The sequence below is a fragment of the Chaetura pelagica genome, unplaced genomic scaffold (genome assembly GCF_000747805.2).
Source record: "Chaetura pelagica isolate M959 unplaced genomic scaffold, ChaPel_1.0 scaffold40, whole genome shotgun sequence".
Classification (NCBI taxonomy): Eukaryota; Metazoa; Chordata; class Aves; order Apodiformes; family Apodidae; genus Chaetura; species Chaetura pelagica.
In genome coordinates this window covers 65538-86800 of record NW_009952160.1, presented here as the reverse complement: position 1 = coordinate 86800, position 21263 = coordinate 65538, and the positions used below count along the sequence as shown (strand labels likewise).

The 21263-nt window shown below is 36.8% G+C and overlaps 1 protein-coding gene across 1 annotated transcript in view; it reads left to right on the top strand.

Annotated features, from left to right (window-relative positions):
- The window catches only part of LOC104397254 (chromosome unknown open reading frame, human C9orf3), a 170106-nt gene that overhangs the window by 95950 nt on the left and 52893 nt on the right, over positions 1–21263 (top strand). The window contains exons 11-12 of the mRNA XM_010007203.1: positions 14–76; positions 634–717. Coding sequence (XP_010005505.1) covers positions 14–76; positions 634–717 — 147 coding nt within the window. The remainder of the gene's footprint in view (positions 1–13; positions 77–633; positions 718–21263) is intronic.

The window sequence follows — 21263 nt, the reverse complement described above, 5'->3', positions numbered from 1 at the left end:
CTTTCCCGTGTAGCCGCTGCTGGAGGAGGGTGAGACCTGGAAGGAGTGTCGGCTCGTCCAGCAAGTGAGCGGCGAGGTGAGGATAACGCCTCTCTTACATTGCCCCTGCTTCTTTCCTGTGCAAGTCTGCTCCTTGAGTTTTTCCACCTGATCTCCCTTCTCGACCCCTGCCATGCTTTTTGCTTTACAAGAACAATTGCTTTCACATTAGGAACAAAAATATTTTTGGGGCGGGTGGAAATCACAAAAGTTTCTACTCTATTAAGTAATAACAACTCCACCATCTAAATTTGGCATTGGTAGTCTGGAGTTCAAGTGGGTGGCTGGGAATAAATTTCTTACTTGAAATAGAAGGTGTAAGGGATTAAGCACAGAGGGTTTCCACGGGATTTTTGCACACTTCCCATTTGGCAACCTGATCTGGCATCAAACAAAAAAAAGCTTTGAAAACTCTAAGATTAAGAGTTCTGCCTCACACTTTGACCACTGACGAGTAACTAACCAGATTACTTAAGACCATGTCATTTTAGTTGGGAAAAGAGCAATGGAAAAACTTGAGTCTATTTATAGATTCTTACTAATGTTAAATAGCTGCACGTATTCCTAAAAAAGCTCTGTGGTTTTGAACCCCAGGTCACAAAATGGGTTCAGACAAACCAGAGGATCAAAAAAAGCGGCAAAAAGAAAAGAAGGCAGGATGAAGTAGTTTTCCAAAAGGTAAGGGTTCATGATGTGCATTTGTGTAATAGGGTGAAGTGTAGCACATCCAAAAGGCTTTCCAATGACACCCTCTTAAACTCTATAGAGAGGGTCTTCAACAAGTTGTTAGTAAAAGGGTGTTAAAGACAAAGTTGCAGTGCCACTATGTAATTATGATGGAAAGAAATCAACAGTCATTTCAGATATCTGTAATTCAGGAAGAAAAATTTCCCTATTGTATTTAACTGACATTCTAAGGAAGAAACAGTGCTTTTGTGAGAGAAATCAATAGCACTTGAGAGCTTTTGACAGGACTTGCACCACTACTCCCAAATTTTCAGATACTGGTAGCTGAGAAACAGTTTTCATGGTGGATGCTGTGACAATAATCAATACCATACATAACTTGAAACAGTGTTCTGACATTCTGTTGGCTCATCATTCCAAGGGTGGCTTTAGAAATAATTTATTTGCAATATAGCTTTCAATTCATGAAAATGCGTCTGGATGGTTATTTTTTAAATTGCTACAGAGTAATTTTTAAAACTGAATACAAACTAAATTAAACTATTTTAAAGCAGTGATTTTTGATTTAGCTATTGTAAAACATTTGTTAGATAATATTGACTATTTTAGTCACAATGTAGAGAGGTAAGTAATTAGCTGACGCATTTATTAAAGAGCTGTTTTCTGTCCTCTGAAGAAAAGAAATAGAATAAAGGTGTTTGGTTTCTTTGCTTGCTTTGGTTTTACAAACAAATTTATAATTATGTTTCTAAACCTTTATTACCTTTAAAGGATTAAAATAGCAGTGCGTTGTTTTGCTGTTTCGACAATGCTTCTAGAGTGCATGATGAATCATTGCTGTTTCTGTAGCCAAATTCTTGCTGATAGCATGGCTGCCAACTTCTGGATTGTGTTGCCTTAGTATGGGCATTGCAGTATATGACAAATGTCCACAAAGTGCATTGTTGTGTGGGGGTGATTTGCCAGCTCCATGATGAGCTAAAAACCACCAAATAGCATCCTTTAATTTCTTCTTGGTTAATTTTGTTACTGGAATACGTCATTTAGGAAAGATGTTGTGTGTTGTACTTCAGAATGTCCTATCTAAATAGAGGTAGCATTCACTGTTGCACCAAGTAATTTAATTTCTTTTTATGTTTCTGTATAGGAATGTATGTTTGCATGTATGTGTAGCATTTCTATTTACAATCACTATATGTTAAGAGATGACAATTTTGTAAGTTAAACAATGGTAATCATCATGTGAATTTGTGAGCAAAATGCATTGACTGTGCTAGTAGCCATAGTAAAAGCTACAGTCTGGATACACTTTGAAGTAATTTTTAAATGCCACAAAGTAGGTCCACTGCTACATCTAGACAATAGGCTTAAAGGTACCTTACGCTGTTACACTCATCTCTTTTTGTAGGAGAAAGCTTCCGCAGTTCAGAACCCCTTCGTGCTTATAAAGTGCAATTTCTGTTGCCATTTCTGTTCCTAGTGCTGTAAGGTTGTGAGAGAACTTCAGCATGTAGGCTTGCTGTGTTAGAAATGCAAAAACTAGTAAATGTAAATGTAAACCTAGAATGTACTCACTGTTTACATAAACAGTAATTCTCTAGTAAAGTCTGTGAGCAGAAATGTGAATTAGAATTGAAAGCAAGAATACACATTGTCTTGTAATGTCTATAAGTATAAATAATTCTTGGAGATTCAGTGCAGATTCATCGCACTGCATCAGCAGGGTACTTAAATCCGTGGGAAGGAAATGGCATAACAATAACTTCATGTTTGGTAATGAAACCATTGACTGGGCAGCAAGAGTGGGATTCTTCCTGTTCCTTAGAAGATTGGTCATTGCAGTGGTAAGTTTTCCAATATAGTGTAAAATAAGACAAGAAAAAAAGGGTGACAGACTTGCCTGGTGCTGGCAGAGTTTTATTGTATTATTTGGTTTCACATTTCATTACAATTAAGTTTCTAACAGGGACTTCCTGGTCAGTGTGGTGCCCAGTCAGTATGGATGGTGCTAACCTCTATTCCACTAGAGTTCCTGATTTTTAGCTGTGTCTGGGTCAGATTGTAGCAGAAATGCCACCATACAGTGGTTTAAGTACTTCTTTGGGAACAAACAAGAACAAGAAAAAAAAAGCAAGTAATGGAAAAGTAAGACACCCTTGAAGAAAATAGTAGAGGTAGGAATAAAATAATGGAGTGAGAAGAGACGTGAGAAGCAGAGCAATGAGTAAATGGAGAAGTCAGAGAGCTGGTACCAGCTCTTACCACAGTTTTGTACTTAAGGATACTGACGTGTTTTGCTACATTTGCTTAGCCTTTGGAAACAAGCACTAACTTATTTAATGTAGCTGCTAAACTTTCATGTGCTTCTGCTGCCCAGCTTTCCTCTGTCACTTTTTTTCTTTGTGATAGGAGGTCCTATTTCTAATACAAGATGGATGATTTTGTTATACTGAGACCCTGCCAAATCAAAGCAACTGCTTCTGCATCAAAGTACAAAATCTAGGACAGAGAGATTAACTCTGTTTGGAATAAATGAAACGGAATTGTGGAGGAAAGGTTGCTGACAACTGCTGGGGAACTGCTTCTTGAGAAAAGTTGCCTTCTAAGCCGTTAAGTTTGTAGGAGAAGACTTCAAGTATGCTTACATGTATTTAAAGAACATTTGAAGAATGCTGGATAAGAACTGTGTAGCTGGTAGAATTAACTGCCTTCAAGGGGCATATGAGCCAGTGGGGAAGCTCATGTAGAAAGGTGTGGTGCTGCTGTCCAGTGAGGACCCATACATCATGGATTATAGCAGTGTAACAAATTTGATAGGTGAGAAAGACTTTCTAGTCAAATGACTAAGGGTTCTTGCTTCTTGCTGCTCTTCTCTCTCTCTATTATATGTTTTTTCTTGAGCTTTTTTTTAACTCCCAAACCTTTCTGCTACTCTGTCTCTTAAGTATTTTATTTTTTCTTAGTGGCTTTTATTACAGTCTTTCCTTTCCTGCTTCTTTTTCACCCGTCTTTTCTTTCTCTGATCTTCTTTGTCTCCTTCAGTCCTGTTCATTACTTTCTGTTTAGTTTCAGTTCTTTTTCTGTTTCATAAATTATCTTTTTTCACCTTGTTTTCTGTTTATAGTTCCCTGTAGGTACTGTCCTTATGTGTGGGTGCACATAAACAAGTTTAAACCCACTCACCTCTTGCATTGCTGCTTTTGTCATCCTTCCTATTCTTGTACACCCTGTACTCTTAATTTAATTTTACACTGTCTCTTCGTCTTCTCATTTAGCTGGTCAGCACATCTAGCAATCAGTATGTGTATGTAACAATACAGAATATTGTTTATGTGAGAAAATTATGCAAGGTAGAACAGACCTTGGAAAGAATAATTTGGTTAAAATTAGTTTTGTTCTGTTATGAAGAGTGTGATAGAAATGCTACGTATTTTTATTATTTTTGTTGTTATATGGGACTGCTCGCTTGAAAGAAGATTCCCTTATCCATGCCAGTGCTGAGTGTTAAGCGTAAGAAAATGATCAGACTAGTGGAACTGTAAGCATGCAGTCTATATCCACTGTGGAATTTGAGGGGAAATACATCTTTTTATTGTATCACTTATTCAGAGATTAATTCACTTTTACGTGAAGTTCAGTGCTAAAACACAAAAGCTGCTTTGAAGGTATTCCAGTGGTACAAAAAATGTCTTATGATGAGAAACCAAGGGTATGCAATAGTTAAGGAGAGCAATTAAATGTGTGTGTGTGTGTGTGTATATGTATATATACACACTAGATAAGGAAGATGAAAAAATTTGCATTTGTCCATTTTAGTTTGATTCTGTACAGGAACTTTCAAGGAATAATTCAACTTTTACAGAATAATTTTTCTTTCTCAGAAATACTGGGGTTTTGTGTTTGTCTGCTAGTTTACTAAAATTATGATAGTCTGATTATTTTGTTTGTTTGTTTTTTCTATTCGTTTTCGCTATTGGTCATTCTTCTTCATAGATTTACAGTTGTCATTATTTAAGCTCCGTTAATAACATGAGCAAAAATAACTTTTTTAAAATAGCTGTTAAGTTGTTAATAAAAAAAACCCACACCTCAACAGTTTTGATATGTATGAGTAATGCTTACTGCTATAGTTCTTTTGTCCTTTAACAGCAAACTCACCAGTGTAACTAAAACTTAAGAAACAAGTCTTGTAACTCTTGAAAATGAGTTACGGTATTATACTTGAAGTAAAAAGTGGTTTGAAGTCTCAGCAAAAAAAAAGGTAGGGAGAAGAAAATAGAATGTGGTAGAAGAGAGCTTTTATTTAGCTAGGGAATTTGTTCAGGTTTACGTGCCTCTGCCAATTCAGTTGAAGGAATATTAATATACAATGCATAAAAATTGCTTTTTAATCTTAAGTAATAATTAAAATTTAAAAAAAAAAAAATTAAAAATTTTAATTACCATGTATTACCATTTTTTCTCAAAATGAATATTTTTCTTGAATCTACCAAACTGAGAATCAAAGCAAGGATCAAATCTGGAATACATATCTTGAGCTTCTGCAATGTACAGTGCTTAACCGCTAAAAAGAAACATGGTAAGGAGTCCTAAAGCTTTCTTCAGACTGTTCAGTGGAGTCATTTGCTGTGCCTTACCTTTCTAACTTCTGTTAATCTCACAGAACTTTCTAGAAACCCTGTAAATTTATTTGCTGGCTGTCACTGGTTACAGATAACATTTAGTTCCTTGGCAAGCAGGGATTCATGTGGAAAATTTTATACCCTTCTCTTGTACAAGAGCTGAAGTGCAGTAAATGTTAAGCTATCTGATAAACAAAGGCTACAATTCTAAAAACTTTCTCCCTGAATATATATTAATATAATTTTAGGCCGTTAAAACAAAACATTTTCAGCACTTAGTTTTCCATCCCTGTAAAAATACCTGCATTCATGGATTGTTTGGAAATGGTAATTTTACAGCTCTAAAAACCTATTGTTTTTTAGGCTAGTGCTGCTTCAAAATACACTTAAGGAACATTTTCTAGAAGAAGAAAAATACTATGTGTGTAAAAAATAGAAATTACAGGAAATTTTGGTTTAGCCGTAATAATAAAAAGCAGTTCAGTTCTGACCACAGTATCAGCTGTGTCTTATTTGCAGCACTGCTATGGCACCCATCTCTGTAAGCAGGGAAGTCTTGTTACATAGTGTATTTCACATTGAGTGTCCCAGATGGATATTATTATGTCGTCAAAGGGTGCAGTTTCCTGTTAGGCCTCATTCAGGCCATGTTTTTAGATGACTGAAGCAACTTTTCAGCACACATACAATGATGTACCCACTCCCTTTTAGACTCCGAGATGACCATTTCTAAATTAGGAGAATTCAGGCCAGGATGACCATACGTTGATATAGTTTCAAGTCTACAATAATTACATCACTGTTAATTTTAGCGGTGCAAGCCAGCAGCCATGTCTGCAGCTGTGCAGGTAAAGATTAAGGTTGCTTTAATGTGAAACTGAACTTGTCCTGGAAAGAAACAGTTGGTTTTACTGGACAAGATTTTTCCTTTTGATTTGTAGGAAGAAGTAGTTACACCTCTGTGATGAAGCACTATTTGGCAATCAGTCTCACTGGATTTGCATTATAGTTGGTTTCCTTCGTTCTGAACCCTAAGAGAAAAAAAAGGAGATTAGGGCTTAGCTTGGAAGACGGAGGAGTGTCTTGCTTATGTTCTCTCATCTGTATTGCAAAAGGAAATTAAATAAAACTAGAGTGTATTAAATGTTTCCATGCTCAAGATCCTGTTTATTTCAAAGAAAAGATGACCAGCATACTGCCAGTTCTGCAGTTACTATGGTTGTCTTGTTTTTGTTTAAATTCAAGGAATTTTTGTGTTTTGGCTGTACTTCTGAGGAATTCAGTGAAGCTACTCATATATTTAAACTTTTAGCTGAACCAGACCTTAGTCATTCATCCTCAAGATCTTCTTTCCAAGTGACCACTTTCCTGACTGAAGAAATCTCGCTTTGTCTAATTGCCCAGAATGTTCTTTACTAGGAGATGTGGTGTGATTTTTTTATTATATATTTTTAAAATATCTTACAGTATATATGAAACCAATGTGGGGGAGTTGAGGGGGGATATCTGAGAGAGCATAACTGTAGAATTCATTTGGCTTTGGCTCAGTTTCCTTCTATGTCCTCTAATTTTCCCTCCCCTCTTTCGCTTGTAAAAGCAGAAGTAGGTGCTTTTCTCAGTGTATTCTAATTTATAGCATGATAAACCCACAAGATGCAATTAAAAGTTTATCACCCAAATTTACCTTCATGTGGCTTGATAAATATGGCCTTTTTTTAACAACAAGTGTTACCCTGGGGAAAGCCTCTTAGGTTTCCCCATGTTCAATAAGAAATAGAATGAAGTAAAAAAAAAAATTAAAAATTATCTTTGGTGAACCACAAGCAACACAGGAATTCACATTTCTAAGTGGTTGCTTGAAGAGACTAGGAATCCAGGGAAAGTTATTTCAGCTTATCTTGGTTCACAGGTGCGGATATGTGAACAGAAGGTGCATTTAAAAATTTCTTCCAGTCTTATGTAATTAATATGCCACACTTTTGTTCTGATGCACTCCCTTAGTTTGTAACATCTGGAATACTTTTCAAGGAATTAAACATACGCTTTTCTTTGAAAAACCACCATGCTTCTTTATCAGCACAGAAGAGCTTTTCACAAAATCAGCACAAAATGCTTTTCTGTATTACTTGCATTGCTCCTAGTATTACAGCAGATCAAATTTGCAGCTTTAAGTTGTTTAAAAGTAGCTGGCAGATTCTGGACATGTTAGAACATGCCACCTAGTAGTATGAAAATACAGTTTTAATGCAACTGTGCGTTTACAAAATGTCTTCTAATAAATTATGGCAAAGTGCTTTTTTCTTTTTTTTTTTTTTCAATGTAAGAACCTCATTATCTCAAAAACATGTAATCTCTCTCATAACATTTTAGAATATTAAGAATCTTTCAGAATTTAAATAAAATTATTTATCTTGATTTTCTAAGTCATGGGCATGCTAGGGTGCTTGTCCAAAGATTCCAAAGAAAGTTGGTCAGGACAAGGAAATGGACTGAATTCTTCAAGTTTGGTGTCCTAACACAAACTTTCACATGAGGGCTCTCAGTGTTACAAATACTCAGAGAATTAAGGAACACAATTTTACATTAAACAGTTAGTGCTCTGTGCATCATAGTATGGACAGGTTGGTGATATTTTAACCTAGGGCAGAGATGGGGACAGAAGCTACTGCTGTGATTTTATCTCCCCAGTAATATAATAATTATTATTATAATAATGAAAGGTCAAGTGCATATAGCAATGTAACTTGAAGGGTTAACATGGGCATGATAGGATTTTTTTAATCAATACTTACATACTGCAATAGAACATACTTTCTAGTAATTAATTAAGGCTATGGTAAGTGGTTTCTGATTATAAGTATCAAATAAAAGTGTTGGCTTTCACTGTATATTAAAGGTTAATAATTCAATGGACATCTATTTACCTTTTTGTCTTTGATTGTCTAAATGAGTATATGTAGTCCTGTAACTTTTACCAAAAAAGGAGAGTAGAATAATTAATAAAAGCTTACTAAATCACGTGCAAACAGTTTTGATTATAGGACTTTCAGGCATCGTATGATAATAATTAGGCATGATAATTAGTTTAGAAGCCAGAAGTATTCCTATGTGTTGTGTCTGAACAGTATAGGAAGAGTCTTGTATGATGGACAAATCTGCTCCTATCTTATTAAGCTGGAAGTAGTGCAGAGCTGGAACCTCTGATGTTGCATACATAGTTCTTTACTATAGAGGTGTGCTTATCCTAATGATAGGTGTTCCATTGCAACTATGTAAGACAGAAATACAGCATTAAATATCTTGTATGAATGTCCTGTGTAGTGATCTGGCCTTTCAGTATAAAGTGGCATGTAAGTAAATATTTAATGAGTTATATTTAATTAATAATATTTGGTCAGACTATCAGATTATGTTATGGTTTGTCAGGGATACAAGGACTCATCTGAAAACAAGCCATTTTGTACTTCCAGGTTGTATTTCATACTTTTCACTTGGTTTTAATCACTTAAAGCCTATGACTGTCCAGTATAGGAATTTGTTTGAAGTGTATTTAAAACAGGAGCTTGTGTAATAGCAATGACCTAGATGGCGTGTAGACACTAAATCTTTTCATTTGTTTTCCCTTGTTCAGAGCATCGAGGCAAGAAACATTCATAGAATTATTTTTAGATTTTCAAAAGTCAACCTTGATTTCCTCATGTAACACTATTCCCTTGGCTAAGCCTGAAAGCAATGTTGTTTACTCTTCCATGGTGCCATATGCTTGCAATTTTTTGCTTTATTTTGGGTGTCTGTGGTCGTGGTTTTTTTTTTAAAAGAAAGTACTTATAAACTTCCATCTATACTGGATTGTCATACTTTAACTGTTTGGTTCTGTGCTTCCCAACGTATCCGTGATTCTTCTCATTGTGGGTCTGTATCAAACACAGGAAGAGGTTTGCTTTATTGCAGTATAGCAAGATGCTCATGTTTAAAACATTGATTTCTTGCTCCATATTTGTATTGTCATGTTTGTTGTGGCAGAAAAATGGCTGAGCAATGAGAAGTGAGCTGTAGGTCCCAGTGCATTTTTACACCCAGGTCATGGCACTGCTGCTTTAATGGATGTGTCCCTCTTTTTAAGCTAAAGAGAAACCGGGTGCATCAGTGTGTTTCTGTAGTGCCTGCTGTTGGTCCTTCTGTTTCCAGCATTAAAATTTTGGAAACTTCTAAAGAGATGTTGTCTTAAACATGCACAGGCTGCCCAGTTAACTGAAATGTTACTATCCTTTCTGCCACACAAATGAGCTGTGCTGTGTAGACACAGTTCTACCAATTCTGCATCTTTGTAATGTAAAAATAGACTTAGCTAAATATGTTGTTGATTGTCATGTCAAGTTAAGATTTTAAAAATATACTGAGATTGGTAGATGTAGTGACTGTTAAGAGTTCAGGTAGTTCCTGTTCATTGTTGCTGCTGCCAGAGCAATGACTGGTGGTTTCAAGTAAGTGAATTGAATTGTTAATTGTTCTTTGTAATAGGCATCAACTTTTCAGTATCTTCCCCATATTTGTCTTGTAAGTTGATGTTTCCACATCATATGCTAGCCAGTTTGTTACTATATTTATTTCACTTTTAAAAAGCTAGTGTTTTTCAGCTTATCTCTTCTTGAGTTCTCTTCACCTGAATGTTTTTATTACCCTCAAACCTTAGAATAAGGCAAATCATTAAAATGCTGTAGAAGTGTCTTATTGTGACAGAAAAAAAAATAATCTATTGTCACTCAACAACTTTGCTGTGGAAAAGAGTTCCTTTTGAAGACTATTATGTGAGGTTCACTGGTTCATTGCGAATATCTGTTAAAGTTTATGAAAACCTAAATATGGACACAGAAGTATGAACTCTGGATTACTCCAATACAGATTAAAAAAGCAACAAACAAAATAAAAAACCACAACAGCTGAATATTAATTACATAGAGGAAAAACTGGAAACTGAGAGAAGTTGGATGATCACTTTTCTTATTGAGTTTCTAATTATATTTAGAATATTTTAGAATGTTTTTAAATTTGTAAGTCAAAATGGGAAGCGCCCAAGCCGTGAAGTGTCATTAACACTTTTTTTTTTTTTTTTTTTCTGAATTCTGATTATAGTCTGAGGAGCTCTAGGTAGGCATAGGAAAGGAATTGTAGAAGGAAAGTTTGAGGTGTTCTGTGTTCTCGCTTCCTGGCCGGTACCTTCATTTTCCACTGGGAATGCTTTTTTGTCCTGTGAGAGTATTACAAATAGCCCCACTGTTGGCACGTAGACACTCCAAAACTGGACATAGAAGTAAAGTTGCTTTAAGTTACAGATAGGGAGAATTCAGCTACTTAATTTCATTGTGTTTGCTTTTAATGTTAGGAGATGGGGGATGGGAATAAAAAGGTACATGGAGGAAATATTAAGTTAAAGTTGTCTTTACAAGGACATCCTTCATATTCTGGAGGCTAGCATTTAACACAAGTGGCTTTTTTTTCCAGTTTATAGACTTTATTGCCATCTTGGCTTAGTTAGGAGTGGACTGGGTGGGTGTTTTGTAATGCAGATTCTTTCCAAAACACTGGCAAAGATTTAACAGTAAATCCAGCTGAGTTCCCCTGAGGGTTTGAGCTGAAATTCTGACTTTCATATTATATTAGGCATGGTTACAAGACAAGAGTTATTTGAAGTTTTTATGGAACATATGACAGAACAGGCAACTGGGATGCAAATATTTTCTTGTATGTTGGGTCAAAAATATATTCATGATACAAAAGGTCTTATTTATGGGACTTCAAAGGTCATAGATAAAAAGGTTGTAAATCTTAAAAATAAAATACCCTCTCAAAATTATTTTCCCCGATTTCCTTTGTTTGAGGATTCCCACCTCAATAAAGGGCTTCCCCCTTTTGTCTAAACACCTGAGGCTTCATACAACTATCCCATGTATTTCAATGAGACAGTGTTTTGGGGTTTGGTTTTGGTATTTGGTTTTTGATTTGGTTTGATTTTGGTTTTTTCTTTTGTTTAGACTTCAGTTTTATGTTTGAACTACTGTAGCAAATGCCTTCTGTCGTGTGGCAGTGGCTAGATGGACTTCCCATTTGTTTCCATGGCTTGCTTTATATCTGTATTGCTGGGATTCTTTATGGCAGGATGCTGCAGCTATTCTTGCCAGTACTTCAGGATATATCATGAAATAAATGTTGTCTCATGCCACTTCAGGTAGGAAATTCTATTGAACTTTGAAATTACCTATCACCACTTTTTTTTTTTTTTTAAATTGTGATTTGCTTTGGAAATAGCCATTTATTTGGCCAATTCAGATTGATATGTGATTGTGTGATTAGAGAAAACAGTGTGAAATTCTGGCAGTCAGGCAGTCACCTGTCCACTTTTTTTTTTTTTTTAAATTGTGATTTGCTTTGGAAATAGCCATTTATTTGGCCAATTCAGATTGATATGTGATTGTGTGATTAGAGAAAACAGTGTGAAATTCTGGCAGTTAGGCAGTCACCTGTCTACATGTGAGTTTTCTCCATGGTTCTCCTCTGGAGTAGGCCCTTGCTGGTGTGTCAGGGTTAGCAGCACTAGGTGCTTAGAGGGAAATGAAAGGCAGAGCAACACAATAGTTAAGTCAGTCTCTCTGCAGTATGACATGGCAAATGCAGTTTTTTATGTTCATTTCCTGTCCTGCATTATATCCTGTCTGGCTGCATTTTCACATTTGTTTCTTACCATGTTCCCTACTGTCATTTTCCTCTTTTACTTGTTAGGGAAGACTTGAGTTTCAGCAACCTCTTTCCTGCCTTTGCAAAAAAAAAGGCTACACGAGGGAAAAAAATTCATTTCTCACCAGAAAATGTTTATAGATACACTAATGGATACCTGTCATTTATCTGATTTAAATCTGTATTAAGTTAATTTTTTTTTTTTCTGGTTTGCCTGCGAAAAAAAAGATGGAGAAGATAAAAGGTTAATGTCTGTTTGTTTTGTTGTTTTTAATTGAATCAGTGGGAAGCAAATACATTTTTCTGTATGGAGCAACTCCATTTTACTACTGACACACTTTACTCTTCTTTTTTGTACCACTGTTCATCTGTTCTTGTGGAAGATATTGTAATATAATATAAAATGCAGAGAAGCAATTGTTGATGAATGTGCCTGCATTAATTTTATAAAGGAATGTAGCCATTTTTAGATGTACAGAAACACTGAACCTTAAAACTGAACTTAATGTTAAGTCTGTGATATTTTCATCTTAGCCCAAATACAAGTGACACCTCATGAAGGTATCTCCACATAATCTGAACTAAAAACAGGATCATAATTTGGAAATGGTGATTATATGTGGCTAAAAAGCAAGTACATACTTTGGCTCTATCTGGTAGTTTTCCCAGTCATTTTAGATGCTAAAGGAAGGTACAGTCATCTTCTGAGGAGTAATGCCTTTGAAGGAGGCCTTTCTGTTACAAAACAGGCTGTTTGAGAATTGGGTTGTTTTTTATCCCAAATGGCAATAGATCTTAAATGTTTACTGATATTAAATGTCTTTACAGTATGCTGACAGTTTTGGTAACTGGACTGGGTTTCTGGAGAGTACGGTGGCTATACAGATCCTTTTGTTTCTTGATTTAGGTATGTATAGGATTTGCAGTAGGTAAAAATTAGCTGTATTTAAATGTTGCAGGATATAGATACAGATATAGATATTGATATTGATATAGATAGATACAGATATAGATATCGATAGATAAGATATAGTTATAGAAGATATAGATATGGATATGGATATAGATATAGATATAGATAGGCTCCAGATACAGCGCAGTATCATGAACTTAATCTAACTGGCACTTCAGGTATCATAACTGTAGCACGAGGGAAGAAAGGAACTGCTAAACAGAGGAGGTACAAAGGCATACCAATAGCAAAGACTGCTGGTGCAACCTACACTATATCCACTTGCCCAAAGCCCAGTTTTGAGAGGTAGTAGCAGCAATAAATGCTGCTGAGTGTTCTGGGTGAGCTAAGCCATTCCTTATTCCTTCTCAGTAGGAATGACTCTAGAACAGCAAATGAGAGTTGGTATTACTTAAAATCCTTTTTGGATTGTTACTAAAAAGGCTAAGGATAGGACAGATTTTAAGATGCCTATCAACATTTGAGGCTCTGAGTGATGCTAGTTCTCTCAGCCTTGTGTCTTCTACAGGCTTTAAAGGCATTCCCCTTGGAAAGAAAAAAGAGAAGTTTTCCACTATTAACTCTTGGACTTTTGTGTTGGTTTTTTTGCCATTATTGTTTTATTTTGTTTTTTAATGTGTAGCATTCATTCTAGAAATCTGCAGTTCATATAGGGAGAGAAGATACATTTGAACTGAGCAAGATATAAGGACTGAATAGGTTGTGTGTAAGCCAGTCAACGTGAATGCTCATTTTGAATGAGCACTTTTAAAATTTACATCATTGCTGTATCAATTGAATGATGGTCAGTGACCTGTGGGAGGGAAAGTTTTAGCTGGTTGCCTTTCAGGAGGAACAGCTGATTTTGAAGTGTGGGTAAGAGAGCATCCACTAAGATGCAGTGAATGAATATTTATAGTCACACCATACGTAATTGGGAGAGGGCTGAAAAAGATGCCTGGCTATTACCTCAAAGAGAAGGAAGAAACAGATTAGGAAAAGCCAGTATGGGAGGTCAACCTTATCCAATCTATAAGTTGTCAGTGAAGGAGTCCTGCCCTTGTTAAGGAAGGCTTTGTCCCATCTGGGAATATCCATCTCCCAGTGGGTGCTGGGGGAGCACAGGATTTCCAAACCTTCATGGTCTCCTGGCTATTATGAAACTTCTGCATAAAATATTTTGAGTTTTGTAGTCTTTCTAATGTCTTGGATCCTATACAGAAACCAAATGTTAAAACCTTCTTTGACTGCACTTCTTTAAGATTAGATAACAGGGGACCCTTTTGAAGTAATTCTGAGAACCTCTGTCTGCTTCTCAGAACAGTCAGGAAAATTGAAATGCAGAAGTGGAGAGCTTGAGGGGGAAGAGACACCTTAAAACTGACAGTGAGAAGTAGAATCTGTACACAATGGAATCTCTGATAAAGTGTTTTTGAATTACGTATCTATGCAGGATAAATTATAACAGAAAGCAAACTGGTTGAACCTGGAGTTCCAATTATTAACATCATAGAAGTATTAAAAATAGAATTCACAGCAAACAGGATGTCTGGTCATAATTGCAGTTTTGGTTGCCTGGTATTTATGCAGTTGACCTTCTGTTCTGAGATCAGAGAGCAGTGAGGAGCCTCGTGACTGTGAATAAAACCCCTGTTTACAGTGACTGCACCAACATGGCAACTTCTGGAAGGAGTGGGTTAGCATTTAAAGATAATGCAGAGAAATGAATTAGTACCTCCAGGGAAGAGTACATATGCTGTTCCCGCTGTGGTGTAACACGTTTTTTCTGAGAAGCTGTGGATTTGCCTGGAGTTGTGTTCAGTGAAACTATGTGTTTTTTGGTTTAATAGTAGTGTTAATTTTTCTCTCTTTTTTTTTTTTTTTTTTTTTTTTTTTTCTACTTTGGTATTTTTTTTGTAAGTGGTTGTAGGGAGAATTTAAAGATAATGCAGAGAAATGAATTAGTACCTCCAGGGAAGAGTACATATGCTGTTCCCGCTGTGGTGTAACACGTTTTTTCTGAGAAGCTGTGGATTTGCCTGGAGTTGTGTTCAGTGAAACTATGTGTTTTTTGGTTTAATAGTAGTGTTAATTTTTCTCTCTTTTTTTTTTTTTTTTTTTCTTTTTTTCTACTCTGGTATTATATTTGTAAGTGGATGTCAGGAGTACAGAGACTTTATTCCAAGTTCCTGAACTTGTATCAAATGACTTAACAAACCTGTAGCTTCGGGAGATGGGTTGTGCTGCCCAACCGAAAGGACACAGAGCACTCAGAGCATGATGGGAAGCGTTCCCCATTGCCCTTTTAAAGTAGAACTATTAAGAAAATTCCTTCTTCAGCCCGATTGACAAACAGGCATGCCTGCAGCTTGAAGTCTGGACCAGACAGCACTGACATTTTAGCTCGGAGAATGGTTTGTGTTCCCATTCCCTGCCTATTGTGTGCCTGCAGCCCAGCGCAGTCGCTGGCTCCCGAGAGCTGGAGCACGGGGCTGTTCTGCCCTATGCAAATATGGTTTTTGTGTGTTCATCTTGTTGTGAAATGCAGCCAGCTGTGCCAGCAGCACTTAGCTGAAGTTAACCTTCTCTATTGTGTGCTTTTCTTTTGTTCGGAAAATTTCCATCACTTTCAACTGAAAAGCAGACTGCCTCAAGCTCTAAGGAGCAAATCCATGAATGTAACAAAGACAAGGTAAAAAGTATCTCAGATCCTACCTCTAAGAGCCTATAGCAAATATTTCTATTTCTTTAAAATACTGGTAGCACAGTTGTGTAAAAAGGAGGCTTAAGAATCAATATTAAAAATTGTAAGAATGAGGCCGTCCTTTTTCAATGTTTGGAAGAAACAGGCTGTTTCAAAGTCAACATCCCTCAGTATATAAACATTTTTTCTTAATGCTCAGCTGACTTCATCTGAGCTACCCATTTGGTATTGTTTTAAGAACTACTGAAACTTTATTTAGTGTCTCTCACTGTATCTGCAGTTTCTATGAATCAATATTATAGAATTTTTTCAGGTAAGTGTACCTTGGTAAAAAAATTAAATAATGATACTTTTGATAGAAGATCAAGAAGTTCCTCTAGCCTGTGCTGTGGAACAGTTTTGTGTCAGTAGGAGTACAAGACATGTCTTGGAGAATGAAGGTGGTTTCCATAAATGGATCTTCTGGACAGAAAAAAACAAGCAAACAAACAAAAAAAATGGGGCAGGGGGAGGGGGAAGGGAGAGACAGGAGAAGAATTTCTGTTACTTTCTATTGAGCTAGGTCTCAATTTTGTACATACAGTTATTAATTTTGGCTCACTGCCAAGTTCTTTGGTTTTGGTAGTGCCCTACTTTCTGATTTTTCTTTCTCTTCCTTTTAAAGAAGGACATTGACTTACAGTATTAGAAAATCTGTTGCATATCAACAGATATTAATGGCATACTTGAAATAAAGGTTGTTTGAAATAGGCATTACTGGCTGATTTCTCGGCCTTTTTGCCAAGTCATTTGCTTACTAAACCTTTGAAAACAGAGGTATAATTTTCAATTAACTGAAGGAATGTACAACATTCAAATACCACACCCAGCCTGCTTAGGAGGACAGTATTTTTTTTGTGCCTACATGCCCTTGAATAGTTAAGAGGCAGGTTTTGGGGTGATGTCAGTTTACAGTGGAAAAATACAAGTCTGAAGCTATTGTTTGAGAAGGAAAAATGTGTAGGTGAAAGCAAAACTCTGGAAGGATGTATGGTACAAGAAGTGTAGCCTTCTTAAAGAAACATAACCATCTTAGTGAAGTAGGGTTGACAAAGAGATCTAGGCAAGTTTTTGTTTCCTTTCAGACCTGGGGAAGCTTCCTCTAAGATCTTGTTTTAATTTCTCAAAGAAGGTGCAGTACATACATGTGTATATGTATGTTTATGTGCACATGATTTGGCTTTTGAAAAAAATGTTGTGTTTTAAGAATTGGATTGTCAATTTTTAATGCTAAATTATAATGTTACTAGTTTAAAAGGTTTTCTTTTTTTTAAAGATAGCAATACTGCTTTTTTTTTACCTTGTTGGAGAAGCATTATTAAATCCTTTAAATTCCTTGCTTCCTCCTCTGCAAGAACCATGTGTTTTCCTGTTCTATCCGTGTTTGAGCAAAGTAACTGGCCTTGAGTAAGACCATGCAAACATTTGGGTCTGTGACAGCAGAGGATATGGATTTAATTCTGAAAAGGTGGCTTGGTCTACAGCAAATGTACTCAACACCCACAGGACGCTTCTTTCCTCCCCACCTGATGTCCTTGCCAGCTGTCCCTGCTCACTGCTGGCGGAGGTTCACATGGCCAGCTGTGGGCAGACCTCCACTTACAACCCAACTGCTTTCTCAAAAGGTACACCAGGGGTGCCACAAACTTTCCTTGGGAGTGTGGGGAGACATCCATGATGATCTCACAGGTCAGGCTCAGCTGGTTTGAAGGTTAATCATCAAGTGTAGACTGCCAGGTCCTTCAGGTGCACAAGGCTATGGGGAGAGCATGGGCAGGCTCTGCATTTCTCCCTGCTGATTCTGAAGACATCCAAGAGTCAGCCTGTTGTAATGTTCACCTGGTCCCTTCTGCTGTGCAACAGCCATTGTGGTTCTCCAGAGGATTCCCTGCCAATACCGTACAAGCACGGAGCACGTTGCATCTTCTCACTGTGACTAATGCTAAAAGACTGGAGCTGGAAGCTTTTAAATATTGAGTCCCTGTGTTACCAATTTATACACTCTAAAGTGATCAGGTCAGTAACTTGCATGGCTTCAGGGAGCAAACTTTAAGGTAAATACCAGGAAGAATGCCAAGTGTGCTCTTTCCTAGATTCTGGCCCTAAACTATCAGTGTTCCCCCTTTTCCCTTCCCTCTTAGCATTTGTAAGTCAATGAAACTGAAGCACAGATGCTGTGTCGTCAATCAGCAATACACATTATTGATGGTAGGTTTTCATAGAATAGATTATTAGCAGACATTCCTCAATTGTGGATTGGTAGTAAATTTGTTATACTTTAATAGTCCACTTGGCCTGGTTTAAACTCCTTATGCTTGTCAGTAGATACTTGCTTTTTATTTTAAATTATAATATTTATTAAAAGAAGAAAAAGAGGGTAAATAAAAGCATGAAACCAAATCTCACTCAAGATTCAGCAAATTATGGTTTTTAAGTGAGAAGCTCAGTCTTCACTTTTTATTTTCGTTTGTACCAGGGTCTAAATATAGGAGCTTAAGGCAGAGACTGTTGTGTGCTGTGAAGCAGAGTACATAAGAGTATAAGTGGATTTTTTAGCCTAAAACTTATTTTGTCTTTTGCTGCTCTGTCAGAAATTTTAATACTGGGCCATTTTCAAATCTAGGCAACATAGTTCTGTAGCAATGTACTATTCGTAGTACAAATCCTTAAGCAAGCTCTTCACAGGCATGTGATGCCTGTGTCCACAGGAGTCCCTGTTTAGTGTATCCCAGTGAAAGGACTGACAGTTTTTCAAGTGGGATGAGAGACAGGAGAATTGAAGAGCTCAGGTTTTGATGAAATTTGCACGTTTTTTACAGAAGTGATAGGTGCACCTTCACTGTTCTGGCAGTTTAGCCACTGGATTAACGTTTGCAGATCTGGGCCTTTTAATCTGAATTAGGAGTTTAAATATTAGGACTTCAGTAAAGCATGTCTGTCCATTAGCTGTGGATGGAGAAGAACTATCTGTTTTGAATGAAGTGGCTTTGTTTAGTCCCATGTCGTGTTAGTCCCATATCAGTGATTCCATGCTTTATAATCCATGCAATGAAGCTATTTTGTCTTAGTTAGAATGCATTATTGCATGTAATAAAAAGCCACTTACAGTCTCGGAATAAACATTTACTAGTTTAAAGCAAATGTCACTCATTTTCTCATATGAAACTGTGAACTGGTATACGCTTCATGTAATCTAAAGAGTGCAATGGCACTATACTGGGTGTAAAACAATACCGAACTTGGTGCTCTACATCAGCTTACAGAGAAGCTCAATCGTTTTGTGATTGTTTTAGTTCACCTAAGTGAATGCTAATACTACCGTATTTGGCAGTGGAATGACAATCTTCTGTTTTAAAATCTTGTGGAAAAGTAATTTAAGTGTCCAAGTACATTCACTATTGTTTTATTAATTCTTCCTTTGAAAAATTCTTATCACTGAGAAATTCAGTTACATAAACAGGAAAGTGACTGTGCTCGTCCAGCAATTCACTGCAGATTCAGTATTTGTGTCTTCAAATTACAGTGGCTAGACATATGCAATATAAATCATTCTGAGACCTATCTATGTATCTATCTATGTATAGATAGAATGACTGCACCCACCATATTCTGGATCTTCCACAGTGCAGAAATGCCACATTACTTCCCTTTATTAGAACCATCAGTTTAGAGAGAGATTTGTGTAGGATAATGGAGCATGGTCTGTCCAGCCACATTGCAGCTGTAGGAATGCCTAGTGACTTGGATTGCTTTTCATAGTTCTTTACAGATGCAGTCAGTACTTCGATTTCATATTAAAATAAAACAAACAAACAAAATAAAACAACAACAAAAAATTTAGTGTTTCACATCTGTTAACAGTGGAGACAAAATGGTAACTGCAAAGATTTAGGCCCACGTGTACCAGATCAGACATCTGTGTGCCAGATATGCATGTTTGGGGGAGAGTATTTCTGCACAAGATGCTGTTCTTTATTTAAAGCTTCAGATGGGTTTCTATGAAGGACATAGATTACAGTTTAGACAAATAATTGCTCCATCCCATCTATCTTTCCTGTTTTTTAGCAAGTTTTCTCCTGCTGACTGTTACTAGGACACTGGCTCTGAATTCTACCATTGTGTTTGTTTTGCCACAGCAGTTTTTAGCTTACAGTGAAGGAATTTTCCTGGGTGTCCTGGAGGTTCCCTTGGGTTTAAATTGTTGAGATGAAGAAGTACAGCTCTGTGTAAGCTCTGGAGAGACAGCTATGCAGCTTCTGTGTCCTTAGCTGGAAAATGGTCCTAATGAAGTAGGTGGCTCTGTGCAGAGTCCTGTGAGGCTTCCCTTCCCCTGAGTGGAGCAGTGGTGTGTATGGCCTCACAATTCCACTCTGCGAATATCTCTGTTCATTGCTGGTTCCTCGCTGGCTGTTAGCCAAGATATTTTACCCAGCTCTTACAGAATAAAATCATCTCATCTAAAAAGACCTACTTTCCCTAAAACTTTAATGCACATTGGCATTAGTGTGATTTTGTTTGTTATTTATTTTGAGGTTTTTTTCCTGAACTAGTAGCATCCCCTTTGTGTATTGCCAGTGGGTAGATTTGGGGGTTTTCAGTGGGGGTTTTTTGTTTGGTTTTTTTTTACTTGCTATTAGAAATGTTTACATGGGTTCAGTAGTATTCTTGTTATTCTGCCTGGCTTACTCCAGTTATCTTTTCCTGAGCTGCTGAATACCAATTGCCAAATATTTTTCCACATTTGGTATTCCTCTTTTTTCAGGGAGGATCATATAACATGCACAATACTGGATGTCGGGGCATGATCTTACACTTCAGGAGTTGCTGGCTGTATTCAGGCTAGACTGTATTCTTCAGCCTTACAGTCCTCAGAGGTCTGGAACAGCAAATAGCTGGTAGCTCATGACTCAGAGGACTTGACAAGTCACCCTAGTGCCATTCAGGTTTTTCTCTCGTTTCTGCTGAAGTGCAGACGTTGGTCTTCCTCATGTTTCTCCAGCACTGCTACCAGAGAAGGTTAGATCTGAAAACAGGAGTCCTTTGCCACTACATAGATTTGAATGGCAAACACAAGCTCTATTGCAACAAGTGTTTTATCTGAATTACACAAGTAATTTTTCCTGCACCTTTGCCCTTTTCCTTAATTGTTTCCTACAGTGATATATTTACTTAAAGGACATTCCCATCTGATTTCAGAGGAGAGGAAGAAAGCTGATCAGCTCCCAGGAAATGCCTTTGGTAACTGCAGGGTCTGGGCTTGTGATACTGTGTTATTAATAGTTACTGTTAAGAGATTTTATGGATGCTGTCTTTCACCTCCTTTAAGAATCAAAGATTATTTTAGTCTTGTTCCCAACCACATATGAGCACATAAAGTTAATTTCAATGTATATGTGTTTATCTATATGCTTTATCTAGTAACTTGGCTTATTTAAGTCAAGTATAACAGAAAGATGGGTATTAAGGACAAAAATACAGTAAATACTAG